Source organism: Balaenoptera borealis (genome assembly GCF_965194805.1).
Source record: "Balaenoptera borealis genome assembly, chromosome: 1".
Taxonomy (NCBI): domain Eukaryota; kingdom Metazoa; phylum Chordata; class Mammalia; order Artiodactyla; family Balaenopteridae; genus Balaenoptera; species Balaenoptera borealis.
The window spans coordinates 141,513,156-141,532,131 of record NC_138860.1 but is presented as its reverse complement, the minus strand read 5'-3'; the positions used below and the strand labels follow the sequence as shown (position 1 = coordinate 141,532,131).

The following is an 18,976-nucleotide window of genomic DNA, read 5'->3' as shown; positions in this document are numbered from 1 at the left end:
TGGAGTCAGGCTAAGGTGGGTTCAGGTCCACTTCTTACTTTGTAGCTGAGTCTTACTGGGCAGATGCCTTGACTTCTCCATACCTCAGTTTTCTCATCTGTTGCTTGGAACTGATAACAGTGTCTAGTTCACAGAGATGTTGTGAGGATTAAGTGAGAATGCATGTGAAGAGCAAAACACAGTGCCTAGGGCAGAATAAATACTCTATGAATATTAATTGCTGTCCCTAATTTAGGCATTTTTAGCAAACATTGTTGCTTCCTGGATACTAGGTGTTGTTCCAGGTGTGAATTTATTAAATAGTCCCAATATCTCTGGTTATTTTAACATTGCATAGTAACTTTCCAATTTAGTGTAATAGAAGAACTAAGTAATAAGTATGCCCTGATGTCTTGAGGGGGAGACTTTTGCTCTGCAGGCGCATTATGTGAATTTAATGCGTACTTCTGATGGAGCCTGCTAGTAGAGGAAAAACGCTTATGTCTCTTAGTCTGATTTGTATAATCCTATTGCTAATATCTTCAGTTAGGCCTGCCTTTCCTCTCCTTCATCAGAGTCTCTTCAATTATTCTGGTCACTCTGTGTCCTCACAATCGCATGCTTCACATTGCTGCTAGATTAATCTTTCTAAACCACTGCTTTGTTCCTGTTGTTCCCTCTTCTAAAACCTTCAGTTATGCCCACTTATCTGAGCCTAGCTTTGCTCTTAAATTTCCCTTTTGCTTGAATGTCTTTTTTCTCTGTAGAGCAATTAAAATGCTACCTTTTCCTTGAAGCTTTCCATAAGTTTTCATTGGATTTGACCTCTTGTCTCTACATTCCTCCCATCTTTATAATATTTTATGATTCTCTTTTAATTCAGATAAACACGTATTTATTGGTTTCTACTAGGTGCTTGGCACTGTGCTAGGTATCAGGCATAGATTGGGGAATGAGACAGTGTGTTTCTGTCCTCTTAGAGCTACAGTGTCCTATGGTCCAATATTCTGTCTTATATTTTAATTGTTTATGTTTTAGTTTATCTCTCTATCGGATTATAAAATCTGTAAAGGCAGGGACCATATGATCATCTTTACGTATCTCTGAGCCTCTAGAAAGTTGACTTGATTAATTGTATGAATATTAAATTTTTTGTCTACCTGTTACCTTAGTAATTACTGTATTGGTAAGCGATGAATGTATGTGCTTTGCTAACACTTTGCTTCTTACTTGCTATAAATTTGTAGGTTCGTTGGGGCCGTCTTGAAGATGTTGAGCTCATTAATGATGGCTCTGGATTAGGTTTTGGAATAGTTGGAGGAAAATCGAGTGGTGTAGTTGTGAGGACTATAGTTCCTGGAGGATTAGCAGATCGAGTAAGTTGACCTTCTTTGATTTAATTTTGGTTTTTTACAATTTAAATTGTATGGCTTGAAATGTAATTTTATAACATGGGTTACTAGGATATATGTTTCCATGACCAGAATTTAAGTATAGCTAAATATGTTTTTTTCTATAAGTGTTAATATACACTCACTCTGCTTTATTTTAAAAAGCTCCTAAATCAACGTTTTTGGGGGTGGTTTTTTTTTTTTTTGGCCTGTGATTGACAGTCATCTTGATTTTTTCAAAAGACAATATTTTTTATTGAAAGGAATCATTAATGGGTATTGTATTCTGAATATCTATATTATTTTCTCCCAGTGTATCTTTCAAGGTCCTAAATGTTAAAATCAGATGGTACAGCGATTACAAACTTTTATCTCAATATTGTTTGTGGTAAATTTCACTAGAATTACAAATTTCTGGCATTATAAATAAAAATACTACCCTTCATTATTTAGCAGTGTTCAAACTGAAAGTGGGCCATTTTAAAACTTATCAACTGTTTCTGCTTAGTTTTATGTTGAAGAAAATGTTAAATACTACATTGAGTTTTTAAAAAGTAGTTTAGAAATTTGAAGCTACTTAATACAGTAATGAGTTCATATTATATAGACTGTCCATGATAATCAGAATGATTTGTAAATTTTAATGATTAATGTCTAGTCACATGTAAAAATTTATCCCTTCTAAAAAACATATAAAGTAAAAATGAACTTGCTGTGCACATGCAGCTTTGAGGCAAGTTCCTCAGCTCTCTATTTCTAGTCAAGATTGCTCCACCTTGGGTTAGGACTCTGTGCTTCCATTGCAGGGAGCACAGGTTCGATCCCTGGTCAGGGAACTAAGATTCCTCAAGGCATGCGGCCAGGCCAAGAAAAAAAAAAAAAAGGTTGCTCTACCTTATACAAATTGTGGAGCTATTAATATTCCTATTATCCTTTCAGCAGCTAAGTGTATTTATTTAGCATAATGGCTCTCAGAGTTTTGTCTGTGGGTCCCTGAGTCTTTTGCAGGGGGTGTACAAGATCAAAACAACTTACATAATAATAGTAAGATGTATTAGCCCTTTCACCATGTTGACGTTTGCACTGATGGCACGCAAGCAGTGGTAGGCTAAACCTGCTGGTGCCTTCGTGTGACACAGGGCAGTGGCACACAACTGTGCTAGTAGTCATTGCATTCTTCTGCAACAGCAACAATGCCAATCTCACTTAAGAAAGTGCAATAAAAACGAATTTAAGTAAATATGACCTTTGAGCGCATGTCTTTTTAATACCGTGTGACAAAATCGGATGTACCGTATAGCACTTCTGTCATGTACTGAAGTATGGTGGTTTTCTTGAGGGAAAACATTTGTGAGACAAACTAGCCATGTTTTAATATGGAACAGCATTTTAATTTTTTAAATTTATTTTTTATTTTTTGCTTTTTTCCCAAAAGTTTCTGAGATCTAATTTTTTGGAAATGCATTATTTTAGTTTCAGGATTACAGCATAATGATTTGATATTTCCATATATTATGAAATGATCACCACAACGTGTCTAGTTAACATCCATTTCCTCATAGTTAGAAATTTTTTTTTCTTGTGATAAGAACTTTTTTTTTTTTTTGGCTGGTTGGGTCTTCGTTTCTGTGCGAGGGCTTTCTCTAGTTGCGGCGAGCGGGGGCCACTCTTCATCGCGATGCGCAGGCCTCTCACTATCGCGGCCTCTCTTGTTGCGGAGCACAGGCTCCAGACACGCAGGCTCAGTAGTTGTGGCTCACGGGCCCAGTTGCTCTGCGGCATGTGGGATCTTCCCAGACCAGGGCTCGAACCCGTGTCCCCTGCATTGGCAGGCGGATTCTCAACCGCTGCACCACCAGGGAAGCCCCGTGATAAGAACTTTTGAGATCTACACTCTTAGCAACTTTCAGGTATACAGTACAGTACTGTTAACTACAGTCACCATGCTGTGGTTTATATCCCTATGATTTACTTATTTTATAGCTGAAAATTTTTACCTTTTGATCTTCTTCACCCATTTTGCCCTCCCGCCACCCCCCTGCCTCTGGCAGCCACCAATCTAGAATACCATTTTTATTTTTGAAAGGATAACTGACAGAAAAATTATGATTATTCAGACTTGGTTATTTGGTAGACAGTTCCTTGAAACGAATGAAGTGAGCCTGTTACCTCAAGGAAAAACAACAGACAGCATTTGTTGCTGATGATAAAATTTGAACTTTCAAGCAAAAATTAGAATTTTGGAAAAGTTTGTGTTTTACCATAAGCTTGAAATTATCCAATATTTAAATACTTCTCTGATTAGATTGTTGGTGATATTAATAAATATGATTTTTTTTGATATTGTATAATGTTATATGTCAGTATTTAGAAAATCTGCATAACTCTAGGAATCAGTATTTTCTGAAGATCAATGTGTAGTATGGCAAAATAATATATAGGTAAAAAAATCCATTCAGAATTCAAGATTGATCAATAGATTTTAATGAAACAGTATCTGAAAGTTTGTTGATGTTGTTTCAGATTCCACATTGCAACTGATTTTTAAGAAATCAGTTTTTAACTGATCTTTAAGAAATCACCACTTGTCATGTTTTGGTGTGTTATCAAAGAATGGGCTGAAAGGGCTATTGAAATACTCCCCCATTTTCCAAATATATATCTGATTGAGACCAGATTTTCTTTATATACTTCAACCAAAGCAACATATTGCAATATACTGAATGCTGAAGCAGATATGAAAATTCAGCTGTCTTCTTTTAAGTCAGATATTAAAGAGATTTGTAACAATTTCTTTAAGAATACCACTCTTCTCACAATTTTTTTGTTTTAGAAAACATAACTTTTTAAAATTAAAAAAATATCAATATGTAAAAAGTATATATTAATATATTACATATCTTAAATATTTAAAAAGTTTCTCAGTGCTGTTTCCCAATTCAGTTGATATCAGCAGATATCAACAGAGAGAACTACATAAACAAAAGCTCTGAGATCTCAGTAATTTTTGAGATAAAATTGACAGACAATAAATTGCACATATGTAAAGTATACAATTTGGCGTGTTTGCTGGCGAGTCTGAAATCTGTAGGGCAGACCAGCAGGCTGGAAACTCAGGCAAGAGTTGACATTAAAGTCTGGACTCTGAAATTTGTAGGGCAAGTTGGCAGGGTTTCTGTTATAGTTTTAAGGCAGAATTCCTTTTCCAGGAAACCTCAGTTTTTGCTCATAAAGTCTTCAGCTGATTAGATGGAGCCTATCCATGTTATCAAGGGTAACATTCTTTACTTAAAGTCAACTGATTGTAGATATTAATTACATCGACAGAGTACCTTCACAGTAACATCTAAACTAGTGTTTGACCAAACAACTGGGCACCAGAGCTTACCCAAGGTGACACATAAAATTTAACCATGATACCATCTGTCACTACAGTCAAGAACATATCCATGACCCACAAAGATTTCATGTGCCCTTTTGTAATCCCTATTCCTCCATCCTCAATTATTTTTAAGAATGTAAAGGAGTTCTGAGACCAAAAAGGTTGAGAATGCTCGTTATGGGGTCTTCAAAAGACATCTGCAGCACAAAACAAGTAATAATCTTTAAGGATTTTTTTGAAAATTTTTGAAACCTGGAAAGGGATGAGATATTGTGGAGTATTTTGGCGTTTTTTCTCACCCCAACCCCCCTCCTTTAACAATTGTAATAGACTTATTTGCTATAGTAGCATTTTCAAGATGCAAAGTGGAGTAGTAATTATTAAGAACAAAGGGTCAAATAAATTTGGAAAGCACCAAGTTAAACAAAATCAAATAGATTTCTTTACCTGTACATTAATGTACATTATGAATTTTCACAAGAAGAATATGATGTGCAGAGTTTCCCTTTGTGGCACTGTTGGTAAAAGCCCAGGTCTGATTTTCACCCTTTCCTGGAAGGGATTGTCACTGTTTCAGGTCTTCAGGATGGGGGGCATGTGCCTGTCAGGGTCATAATGGAGAAGTGAGTGTTTATGCCAGATATGGTCATCTGCCTAATACACATTATTCTCGTGTAATCCTCAGAACAGTCATAAATTTTATTCACAAATCATAGATATGGAAACTTAAGAAATTGCCCAAGGCTACGCAACTAACAAATGACAAAGTCAGGATTGAGCCCACATCTGTTAGATTTACTGCTTAAATCTACTTATACAAAGTTGATCCTGATGTTTTCATTTTCCTGGTGTACACCTGTCCAGGGTTGGTCAAGCCTATGAGGGAATTGCCAGCTCTAACAGCAACATTGCTATTGGTCCTTTCCTGTAGGGAATATGATGAGACCTAAACATAGGGGACAGAGCAGTATTCACTTCTCTTTTCCCCTCATCCCAGCCAAATGGCAGATAAAATCTCTTCAACTAACTCTGCTTTGTTGCTAAATCTTTAGAGTTGTTGCTCACATAGCCTGATCATAGCTTTAAAATTATTAAAGGGAATATTGCTTTTCATTAAAATGTACTCATATTTTGACTGTTAATGCTCACTGTTGACCATGGCAATCTTTACGGTAAGGGAATATGGATGTCTTAGGTCATTAGTTAGATGTGATTAAGATTGATCATAAAGTGATACCTACATTCTGCTAAAGGGGTTAACTAATACTACTTTCTTTAAAGACTATAAAATTGTATAACAGAAAGTTAGAAAAGTAAGTCAGTATTTCTTATTTAAAAGGGTTTCATAAAATAGCCCCTTGTATTTCCTTTTGTGTACAGATAAGTCAATATGGGGTAGAGTTGAGGGGGCAAAGAATACCTAACTGAGCCTAAAGAAGTATCAGAAATGGATGCATTTGAGGACTTGCTGTAAGGAAGGCACTAGGCTAAAGCTTTTTTTTTTTTTTTAAATAAATTTATTTATTTATTTATTTTTGGCTGTGTTGGGTCTTCGTTTCTGTGCGAGGGCTTTCTCCAGTTGCGGCGAGTGGGGGCCACTCTTCATCGCGGTGCGCGGGCCTCTCACTGTCGCGGCCTCTCTTGTTGGGAGCACAGGCTCCAGATGCGCAGGCTCTGTAGCTGTGGCTCACGGGCCTAGTTGCTCCACGGCATTTGGAATCTTCCCGGACCAGGGCTCGAACCCGTGTCCCCTGCATCGGCAGGCAGACTCTCAACCACTGCGCCACCAGGGAAGCTCGTAGGCTAAAGCTTGTACATATAGTATTTTTTTAAGCTATTTATTTATTTATTATATTTATGGACTTTATTTTTGACTGCATTCGGTCTTTGTTACTGCACGTGGGCTTTCTCTAGTTGTGGCGAGCAGGGGCTACTCTTCCTTGCGGTGCGTGGGCTTCTCATTGCGGTGGCTTCTCTTGTAGAGCATGGGTTCTAGGTGCGTGAGCTTCAGTAGTTGTGGCTCGCGGGCTTCAGTAGTTGTGGCTCCTGGGCTCTAGAGCGCAGGCTCAGTAGTTGTGGCGCATGGGCTTAGTTGCTCCGCGGCCTGTGGGATCTTCCCGGACCGGGGCTCGAACCTGTGTTCCCTGCATTGGCAGGTGGATTCTTAACCACTGTCCCACCAGGGAAGTCCCAAACATATAGTATTGAGTTTAGTGCTCACAACTCAATGAGAGAGGAATTTATCCCCATCTTACTTAAGAGGGATCTGAGATTTAGGTAGGATCAGTAACTGACCTATGGCCCTACAGCTTGATCAAAGTAGTGCCAGGATTTGAACTTGGGTGTGTCTGACTCCAAAGCGTTTACTTGTCTTTCTGCTGTCTACTGCCTCTACTGTTGTAAAGTAAATGAAGTGGAAAAATATTGACTTATATGGGTTTTTTAGAAATGTTTATTGAGACCTAATTACAGTGAGCAATCAGTAAATGTAATCAGGGCCAATTCCCTGAATAGGGAAATTATATGGTATCGTGTAAGGGGAGCTCAAAGACCTATCTACCTGTAATCCTTAGGTACTCTCCAAAGTTCACAGTGCCTGAAACATCTTCTGAGAATTCTGTTCAGCTATGGCAAAAATTTCAGAATTTTTCAGCAGTTAGAAGTTTTGTTTTTTGTTTTGTTTTGTTTTTGGTTTTTTGTTTGTTTTTAAATAAATTGATACGGGCAGTGTAAAACTTTTTTGTTTTGCAGAAATCTCTTTTATGTGGTCTGGAGGAATTTTAGGGAAATCAGGTACATTGAGTTACCCCGTTGTCTCCCAAAGGTGATTATTAAAGCACAACCTACTTAAAAGTTGTCATGAATTATTGACTTTTTGGTATTAGGCAATTATGAGTCCTATTACCTATCTAGTAACCTTTAATACTAAGAAGGAATGGAACCAACCAAGGATTGGAGAGTAGGCGTGGACTATGAGGAATTTTTAGTCTAGAATAATAAAGGCCCAGCTTGAGGCCACTGAACAGTTGGTTATTCCCAGTAATTTTGCTTTGAGTGTGTCTATAAACTGGTTTTTTCCTTATCCTTAAAAATCATTGATGAGGGCTCTGGAAATATGAGAAGGATAGGATAGATGTACTTATACTTAGTACCTTTAATTCCTTGAGGGAAAGAGCATTTTTTTATGGTTCTAGTAATATGTTATATCTTTATAAAAGTCTTGCAATATTCTTATTAGAAGTCAAGATAAAAGAATACCAAATCAAAGTAGCCAAGGTTCTAAGTTATCCATTTACTGATTTTTGGTCAAAATACAGGATTAGGATTATTTTCCTTTGGAGATTCAAACCTGAGACACTTGCCATGAGGTTGACATTTATTTATTTTTTTCTTTTTTTTTAATGTGCATTCTTATTATTTATTTATTTATTTAACATCTTTATTGGAGTATAATTGCTTTACAGTGGTGTATTAGTTTCTGCTGTATAACAAAGTGAATCAGCTATACATATACATATATCCCCACATCCCCTCCCTCTTGCATCTCCCTCCCACCCTCCCTATCCCACCCCTCTAGGTGGTCACAAAGTACCGAGCTGATCTCCCCCTGCAATGCAGCTGCTCCTCACTAGCTATCTATTTTACATTGGTAGTGCATATATGTCAATGCTACTCTCTCACTTCATCCCAGTTTACCCTTCCCCCTCCCCATGTCCTCAAGTCCATTCTCTACATCTGAGTCTTTATTACTGTCCTGCCCCTAGGTTCATCAGAACCATTTTTTTATTTTTTATTTTTTTTTTAGATTCCATATATATGTGTTAGCATATGGTATTTGTTTTTCTCTTTTGCCTTTTGATTAAAGACCAATGATAGAAATGGCCTGGAATCAGAAGTGGTAATAATTTCATTATTAGTTTTGGAAGTATCTGGTGCCATTTTTTAATTCTCAGAGAAACAAATTTGATTTCTTTCTTTTGTAGCTCAAGCCTGAAATCCTTTAGGTTTTCAAATATTTTTTGAATTGAAATTATAATCTACAACAGCCTATCAGAGAACTTAAAAGTGCAGAGTAATAAATTTTTTTAGCCAATAACTGCTAACTTGGATTAAAGTGTTTTTTCTTTAAAAAAAAACTATATGAATGATAATGTTAGTGTTTTCACTGTAATAGTGTGTTACCCTGTTACATCAGCTATTTTAATTTTTTGCTTTTCATACTATCTTTTCCTGTATGCATAATTTTTTCTCTCTTTTGAAAGAGTCTATGGGTTAATAAACTTTTATATTTCACTGTTTGATTAGCATGCTATGACTTTGAATCTTGGCATAGCTATTTGTTGGCTATCATTGACTTATGATTTCTGTTAAAGAACAAAAAGGACTCTATACCTTTTAGTTTCCTTCCACAGTAGACAGGTTATGAAAGGAGAATATTGATCAGAAAGTATCAGTAAAATGCAATGTTTGGGGCTGCTGGACTTTTAAAAGCTAGCTGTCATTTTGGTATCTTTCCTATCAATCTGATTATGATTGTTTTGCACTTATGAATTCCTTAGAACACCTGTTTTTCTGGAATAAGAAAATGTTTGACTTTCAGGGACAGGTGCAAATTATCTACATCATTTTAAATCGAGTTGAGGTAATATAGGAAAAAAATAGTGCTTAGGAGGTGACTCTGTACTTACAGTAAAATGTCCTTTGTCCAAGCCAAGTATGAAAACACTTGCCATATTCTTTATTCTGTGGTCAGGCCAAAATTCTGTTCAAGAATGGTTTATTCACAGAGGCATCTTACCCTTATTTTTCATCATGAACACTTGACTGTCTCTTAAGTAGTTGTTTGTTTTGTTTCAAGTTTGTTGCATTGATAAAAATAGAACATCAAATTATCAATGCTTAAAGTAGAAATCCAGCAATTCTTTGTTCCTTTTTCCACAATAATTTCTTCCTTGCATCTTTCTAAGTCTTTCCAAATGTTTCTGACTTGAATTGCATTTCTGTTTCACGGCTCCTCTTTGCTTGCAGTAGCTTCTAGTGCCTTCTGCAGAATTCACAACAAAGCATATAGTTTTCTACTCACTGTTTTGATCTAATACCTTCTTTCATACAGGTTTCTGCAAAATTGGAGAAAAGGAAGGATGGGGAATAGACTTAGTTTTAAGGCCCTCTCTCTTTTGCTCCTTTCCCTCCCTCCCTCCTTCCCTTCCTTTCCACTTTTTTTCTTCTGAGTTCCATCTGGAACTTACAGATGGTGCCTCCTGAAGCCAGGAGTATGAAGCTTAGAACTGTACTAACCCAGTGGTCATGGCTCTATTCTCAGGTTGTCCTTCTCTCCCAGGTGCAAAATATCTATTTTCATCTTCATTTTATTTCAAGCTTTTTAACAGTTATAGGAAATTTCTTGGAGAATAGGAAACAGGTTATTATCTACTGATATTACTTTGGAGATATCAAAGTATAAGACAAATGACTAAATAAGAACAGGTCTTCAGTGACACAACTTGGGTTGAACTTTGGCTCTGCCACTTACTAGCTTTGTGATCTTGGTCAATTCAGTCAACCTTTTTGAATCTCGGTTTTCTCATTTTAAAGCTGTTCTTCACTGAAAGAGATGATATATGAAAAGTGATTTTTTCATCCTGTAAAGTGCTCTGGTGGTGTAATTTTTCATAAGTGGTTCTGTTTACATTTTGGAATCTTTAATATATTGTAGTAAAGATAAGTAAAGAGAATTCAGACTTTCTGATGAAACAAATTTAGTGAAAATGCAGTGGATCAGCTATTCAAAAATTTCACAAACAAAGGTAGAATGGAACTGATATACTTTTTGATGTATTATGTTTTAAACTTTTCCATGAGTGAAATATACAAACATATAAAAGTATATATAATGTCTGTGCACATTTTAAATAATAATAATAATAATCACCAATGTACCTATAATCCAGTTTAAGAAATAGACCGTTTTAAATAATAATAATAATAGTAATGATTACCCATATATATATCACCAGCTTAAGAAACAGAAGATAGCATATCCTTCCTCTAAACTCATCCAGAGTCATGATGTTAAATACCTTCTATATGCTCATGACTCCCAAATTTAAATGTGTAGTCTGGACTTCTCTCCTGAACTCCAGACTTGTATATCCAGCTGTGTGTCTGATATATCCACTTGCAATGTCTAATAGGCATCTCAGTCTAGACATCTCTAAAACTGAACTCCTGATTTCTGTTGCCACACACCTGTTCCTCTGTAGTCTTTTTTTTTTTTTTTTTAATCTCAATAGCAACTCTATCTTTTCAGCTGCTTAGGCTAAAACCTTAGAGTTTTGATTCCATTTTCCCCTCACACCCCATGTAGAAGCTATCAGAAGAGCCTGTTGACAGTTCATTAGAAATACATCTAGAATCTCACTTCTCAACACCCCAACTGCTAACCTAGTCCAGGCTCTTGTTGTCTCTTTCTAGATTATTGCATTAGCCTCCCAACTGGTATCTCTGCTTCTATTGTTTTCTCTCCTTTAGTCTATTTTCAGCACAGAGGCTGGAGTGATCTTGTTAAAAATAAGTCAGATCATGTCACTCCACTGCTCAAAACCCTCCAATGACTTCCCTTCCCCCTGGCTCAGAGCAGATGCTCTATACTGCTGACCCCCTGGTAATGCTCCCATCAGTTCTTTTTTTAAAAATAAATTTATTTATTTATTTATTTTTGGCTGTGTTGGGTCTTCGTTGCTGTGCACAGGCTTTCTCTAGTTGCGGTGAGCGGGGGCTACTCTTCGTTGCAGTGCGCGGGCTTCTCATTGTCATGGCTTCTCTTGTTGTGGAGCATGGGCTCTAGGCACGCAGGCTTCAGTAGTTGTGGCACGTGGGCTCAGTAGTTGTGGCTCATGGGCTCTAGAGCTCAAGCTCAGTAGTTTTGATGCACGTGGGATCTTCCCGGGACAGGGTACGAACCTGTGTCCCTTGCATTGGCAGGCAGATTCTTAACCACTGTGCCACCAGGGAAGCCCTCCCATTGGTTCTTGACTGCTCTCCTCTTTGCTCATTCTCTTCCAGCCACACTGACATCTTGCTGTTCCTCAAATATGTCACTGGGCTTGTTGGCCCTTAAGGTTCTTCACTTTTTGTCGGTGGCCTCTGATCTGACTTTCTTTCTTTCCTGATGCCCAGGACTTTCAGGTCTCTTCCTTATGTATGTGGCTATTTTTACCTGGCTCTAGGCCATTAGGCATGAAGTGATACCCTCAAGCAAATGGCCATTTTAAAAATCTGGTTACTCTTTTTTTTTTTTTAAATTAATTAATTTATTTATTTATGGCTGTGTTGGGTCTTCGCTTCTGTGCGAGGGCTTTCTCTAGTTGCGGCAAGTGGGGGCCGCTCTTCATCACGGTGCACGGGCCTCTCATTATCGCGGCCTCTCTTGTTGCGGAGCACAGGCTCCAGACGCGCAGGCTCAGTAATTGTGGCTCACAGGCCCAGTTGCTCCGCGGCATGTGGGATCTTCCCAGACCAGGGCTCGAACCCGTGTCCCCTGCATTGGCAGGCAGATTCTCAACCACTGCGCCACCAGGGAATCCCAATCTGGTTACTCTTTTCCTTTTGAACTCTCCTCCTTTTCCCCCGACCCCTCCCCTTCTTTTTTTGTCTTTTCTCTGTTGCCAATTCAGCTGTTCATTAAAAGTATTATATTTTATTCAGCATTTTTTGATGGCTTCTTTATCAACCATTTTGCCACGACTCAAAGTCTGATGAATTGTTATTAACTAGTGAAGTTAGACCAATGATTTCTCATAATAATTTTCTTTTGTTTTTTTCTTGGATTAAAGGATGGAAGACTCCAGACAGGAGATCACATCTTGAAGATTGGTAGCACAAATGTGCAGGGAATGACCAGTGAGCAAGTTGCTCAAGTGCTGAGAAACTGTGGGAATTCTGTCAGGATGCTTGTTGCAAGAGACCCAGTTGGTGAAATTTCCATAGCCCCTCCTACCCCTGCAGCCTTACCTGTTGCCCTGCCTGCTGTGGCCAACAGGAGCCCTAGTTCTGTGAGTATACAAATTGCTCTTTCATCGTAAATTCAGTACTGGGTGTGATTTACTGCAGGATTAGAAATGTTTTCCACTCCAAGTGTCGCATGGGTGTGAGTTGTATCTCAGTGCTCAACAGGGAAGCAGAGGAGAGCCCAATTTGTAGACACTAGACAAGTTTGATTTTCTTTTTTTTGCCATTTCTCAGGGTTAAGTCATTCAACTTCCCTGAGCCTCAGCTACTCATCTGTAAATTGGAGAATAATAATACCTGCATTTCTATTTCATAAGATTGGTGAACAGATATCCAGATCGTGGAGGGGAAACTGTAAATACTGGTCAATGTATGTGTGTTATCACTGATAAGAATAGACTGGCCAAAGGGAATAGACATTAATAATAATAATATTTATTTTGATTATTAACAATCATTACAGTTATATAATAATCATTACTATTAATCATTATCAAGCACCTGGAATTGTCTAAGTCATCTGAATTTTTCATAAGAATTCTGCAAGGTAGGTCTTATCATCCACTTAATAGCTGAGGAAATGGAAGTCCAAATAACTTGTTTTAAAGGTCATATAGGTAGTAGGTTGCAAAGCTGGGGTTTGAATTTAGATCTTTCTGGCCCATTCCAAGTTCTTTTTTTGGTTTTTGTCTTTCAGTCTTATTAAGATAAAATCGACATACAGCACTTTATAAGTTTAAGGTGTACAGCCTAGTGATTTAATTTACATACGTCATGAAGTGATTATCAGAATAAGTTTAGTGAACATCCATCACATCATATACAGTTAAAGAAATAGAAAAAAAATTTTTTCTTGTGATGAGAGCCCAGGATTTACTCTCTTAACTTACATACATAACATACAGTGCTAATTATATTTATCATGTTGTATATTACATCCCTAGTACATATTCATCTTATAATACAAGGTACAAATGGAAACTTGTACCTTTTGACTGCCTCAGTCTGGTCCCCCCATCCCTCAGTCCCAAGTTCTTTCCAGCCATCTCACAGGCTCTGAATCAAGAGATAATAAGGCAAAAGGAAAAGAAATAGTTTTTAAAAGGACGAGCCAGGAAGAAGAAAAGAGAAGTGATTATGGTGAGAAGGGGGTGGGAAGCCACCTTTCAGATTCATTTGAGGAACCATTCGATGTCTTCTGGAAAGCCTTTCCCTACTTGGAACCATGTGAGTGGAAGTTTTCTGTCAGAGATATTAGAATCATTTTTGTTTTCTTCTCCAAACTAGTTAGAACCATTTTCTTTTCCATCCATTATTCTGGTTTTCTGAAGCCTTCTACTTTGTAGTGAGGGAACAGTGTAGCTGTGTGATAAGTGAGAATTTGATGCAATCAGTTATTTACTTTCTATTATTAATGTTTTGAATTGAAAGCAAGGTATTATGTTTTTAGACACCTTACTCTTTTACAGAAATATTTTAAATTAGAAGACAAGAATGATAATCAGTTTTAGGTCAATATTTTTTGCTTACAATAGTTAGTCTTACCATTTGTTTCTAACTTTCTTTACAGTAAATTCTTTCAGATACAGATTTATGCTGAGTTTTTTCTAAGTGGCTGTATTAGTTTTCTCTTGTTGTATAACAAATGATCACAAACGTAGTGGCTTGAAGCAGTACCCTTTGTTGGTCCACAGTTCTGTAGGTCTGAAGTCTGGGTGAGCTTTGGTGGGCTCTTCTTAGAGTCTTACAAAGCTTAAATCAAGGTGTTGGCCTGGCTGGGCTCTTATCTGGATGCTCTGGGAACAGTCCATTTCCAAGCTCTATCATATTGTTGGCAGAATAGTTTCTTATAGCCATAGGACTGAAGTCTCTGTATTAATGGCTGTCAGCTAAGGACCTCTTTCAGCTCCTTAAGTCCCCCTGTGTTCCTTCTCACATGACCCCTCCTTCTTCAAACCACAAGTCCAGTCCTTATCCTTCAAATCTTTTTCACTTCCCTTTCTGCCATCAATAGGAGAAAACTCTCTGCTTTTGAAGAGTGCCTGCTTAGATTAGCCTTACCTGGATAATCTCCCTTTTCCATGATATAAACACAGGAATGGCACCAGGGATCAAAAGTCATAGAGACAATCTTAAAATTCTGTGTACCACAGGTGCTCAGAAAATACTTGACAAACCATGCACAAATTGACTATGTACACAAGCTAGATAACTAAACGTTATATATAATTAAAATTATTTTTTCCTTTCAGGACAATTCTACTCTTTTTGAAACTTATGATGTTGAACTCATTAAAAAAGATGGACAAAGTCTTGGAATTAGAATTGTTGGTTATGTTGGAACCGCTCAGACAGGTAAATGAATCATTTCTATTTTACATTTGGAAATAATTGTAAAGGATGTTAAGGTTTCTAGAGAGTAAAATTAAATATCTGCAGATTTTAATTTAAACATTGAACAATAAAACCATGAATCTGTAATAGCAACCAATTACAAAAAATGATTAGAGAATCACAGTTTTATCTCAGTAATTTTATAGCTGGCTCGATAGTCATTAACAAAAGAATTTAATTTATCCAACATAGTGTATAACATTTGAATTGTACCTCCTCTTGTTTCTAAGATAGATATATTTTGAATATTGAGACTGTTGCATATTATGACATTTTACATGTGATAGAGTAAAATGATTACTGCATATATTTCATATTGTGAATGTCAAAAAAGTATTACTATTATGTTTAATTATCAAAAGAAGGTAAAACAAATGCTTTAATTAGAATTATTTTTCTTTCATATAAAGGGAATACATTGTAAGAATAAATGCATGGCCCAAGTATCTCTGAATAATACTCCCTGAACTCCGACGTGCAAAGCTTTGGTAACTTTCACTGTAAGAGTTACTCTATTATGATAAGAAATCACTACAGTAAGGAAAAATAAATCTTTTTCACAAATATTTGCTAGTAAGATGAAAAGTTAAAGTTATGAAATGTTCTGGTTTTTTAAAAATCGCAAGATTAGAGAGTTAATTTTTTTAAAAGTTATTATTTCGCATATTTACAGCAGGTGGAAAGATTAAAAGTGCTAATGTATTCAAAGTCCTGAATGAAATTCATGTCAGACCACCTTGTGCTATTTTAGCCTAATGAAATAACTGTTTTCAAACCTTTAGATTTTTCTAAGTGCCACCATTTTTACGTTCAGAATTTAAATGAGTTCTAAAGAGCTAAGTATGGATTGTATACTAATGTTGCAAAAAAACCCTGTACTGAGTAGCTCTTAATATGCTGTCTGGTTAGAGAAATCATAAACTTGTGGTTTATGAACCTTTATTACATTAAGTTTTCAAGTTGTAAACCTAGCGATATACATGCAGAGTAAAATGAAGTGAATGATAGATAACTGAGAAAATTTGATGTTTATGTTACTGAATAAGAAAAGAATCATTTTACTTCTTTACCCTCAAAGGAAGCTTTTGGGACTGGAGCAAGGGCTGGGGGAGCAGTGTTGAATCCAAACACTAGAACGTTTTATAACTCAATATGCTTTTTAAACATGTAGTCTTTCAAAATAGTTTTTGCTTTATTCCATTCATTGGAACTTTTGAGCAGTTGCTTTGCTTAGTTTTGGAGGGAGTAGAAAAATGAATATAAGAAAAGTCTATTCAGGGAGATAAACATGTAAATAACTCTCAGTTGTTTGAGGATAAATGAAATGTATGCTTTATCAGCAATGCAAGCAAGCTATCATCATATGGCAGATGAAAGACTCATTATGACAGAGGGAAATGGAGAATTCACAAAGAAAGAGACATTTGTACTAAGCATGGAAAAGGAGAAGGATTTAGATAGAAGGGGTTGAGATCGACAGGAATAAAAAATGAGAAAAGGGGTAAAATATAGAAAATACTTGGTGTTTTGGTGGAACATCATGAGTCTTGTGTGTCTGGACTTTTGTCTTATTGGAGCGGTAGTTGGAAGATGAAGTAAAACAAGAAGTTTGGGGCAAATTATGGAGGTCCTTGAATGTGATTCTATGAAATTTACATTTTATCATGTAGGCTATAGGAATCCATTGTTGTTTATATTCCTTCTACAGACAGTATTTTAAGTTCATTTGAAATTGAGATAAAAATATAAAATCATCCAGAGCTATGGTCTTTCTTTTTCTAACTTTTCTTCCAGCCCTTGCCCATAGGCATACATACTTTTTATATAGTTGTAATTTTTATATACATTTTATGATATATATAGAAGCTAACATGAGTAGTGAACTAAATGTAGGAAGACCTGTTAGGACCCTCTTGTCTTAGTGCTGCTGAGAAATGATGAAGGTTTATGGCAAGTCAGCAGTGAGAAGGGAGATGGACCAAGAGAAGAGAGTAAGACTTAACCTGAGCTCTCCTGAATTCCAGCTGATACTGGTATGCATTTCATCAAGGTTCCATTACTGATTATTTTTCCAAAAATAGGCATCAATCAAATCATTTCAAATTTGGGTCACTTTTTATGGTGACAGTTTGAAATAATCCATCAATTTCTCTGCTTGCATTCAGAATAGTATTTATCAAGCCTTCAGTCAACCCCTTTAGCTAATTAACCTCTTGATATGAATTTTGCAATCAAGGCCTAATTAGAGCCTTCTTCCTTTTTCCATATGTTTTGTGCACCTTAGGAGAAGCTTCAGGGATTTATGTGAAAAGTATAATACCTGGCAGCGCTGCATACCACAATGGTCAAATTCAAGTGAATGACCAAATAGTTGCTGTAAGTAACTGCCCTCTGTTTTAGAATTGAATCAAGTTGGGGGAAAAAAGTTATCATTATTATAATATATATGCAATGGGAATGGCTTAATATAGTCTCATAATGTTTAAAAAAAATTAAGTTTGTTAGTACAGTGAAATCTCATTAATTTGGACTCTCATGGTCCTAAATTTTTTTTAATTAAAAAGAAAAATTTTTTAATTGAAGTATAAGTTGATTTACAACGTTGTGCCAATCTCTGCCGTACAGTAAAGTGACTCAGTTTTACACATATATACCTTCATTTTTTAGTATTCTTTTCCATTATGGTTTATTCCAGGAGATTGGATATAGTTCCCTGTGCCATGCAGCAGGACCTTGTTGTTTGTCCATTCTAATTTCTTTTTTTTTAACTGCCTGTGAAGAAGGGAGTCACTAATGATACTGGCAGGAAAAAAATACTGTATACATATGTATATTATAATATACATACACATATATTTGAAAGATGCTCTAGCATTCTCTTACAAAACATTTCAAGCACCTCTTTGTGTTCTTTAAATTCATCAATTTTATATGCAATTAATAGGCCATTTACTAGAACTATTTATCTCTTTGTGAAAGTAGTTTTTCTATTAATAGTAATTTTGAGTATATACAAAATTGAGATTTTTTTGTTTTTGAGAATGCAGTCATTGCCTTTTCTCAATTCGGATTGTAATTGGTATTTCCTCCATTTAGTAGAAATTAGTTAAATTTTGCAGTTTATTTTCTTTTTCTTTTATAAATTTATTTTATTTATTTTATTTTTGGCTCTGTTGGGTCTTCGTTGCTGCGCACGGGCTTTCCTCTGGTTGCGGCGAGCGGGGGCTACTCTTTGTTGTGGTGCGTGGGCTTCTCATTGTGGTGGCTTCTCTTGTTGCGGAGCATGGGCTCTAGGCGTGCGGGCTTCAGTAGTTGTGGCTCGCAGGCTCAGTAGTTGTGGCTCGCAGGCTCTAGAGCGCAGGTTCAGTAGTTGTGGTGCATGGGCTTAGTTGCTCTGCAGCATGTGGGATCTTCCCGGACCAGGGCTTGAACCCGTGTCCCCTGCATTGGCAGGCGGATTCTTAACCACTGCGCCAGCAGGGAAGCCCTACAGTTTATTTTCATAATAATTTTGAAGCATGTATACACACACATACACACACATTTAATTTATTGATTTATACAGAAACAAATGTTTGTTGGTATAATTTGAATGTTTGTCCTTCAAGTTCATCTAAGGAAGCACCTTTCATGACCCTTGGCTTTTCCATTATTGGGCTTAGGAAATGTCTTGTGATTGGCAGTTTGGAGATGAGTGATAAAACTTTGGAGAAGATATTAGGGGGAAAGCTAAAGCAGTGGTTTGGCTAGCTTGAAGATTGAGCGAGGAGGCCTGTTGGTCATGATGCACTTAAGAATGTGTGATTGGACTTGACTGAGA

At 36.7% G+C, this 18,976-nt stretch overlaps 1 protein-coding gene across 21 annotated transcripts in view; it reads left to right on the top strand.

The window, feature by feature from the left end:
• PATJ (PATJ crumbs cell polarity complex component) overlaps window positions 1–18,976 on the top strand; it is a 350,711-nt gene that overhangs the window by 21,293 nt on the left and 310,442 nt on the right. For all 21 annotated transcript variants that reach the window (XM_082356311.1, XM_082356308.1, XM_082356317.1 and 18 more), the window contains exons 7-10: window positions 1,227–1,355; window positions 12,588–12,806; window positions 15,015–15,117; window positions 17,441–17,532. In XM_082356311.1, the coding sequence (XP_082212437.1) occupies window positions 1,227–1,355; window positions 12,588–12,806; window positions 15,015–15,117; window positions 17,441–17,532 (543 nt within the window). The remainder of the gene's footprint in view (window positions 1–1,226; window positions 1,356–12,587; window positions 12,807–15,014; window positions 15,118–17,440; window positions 17,533–18,976) is intronic.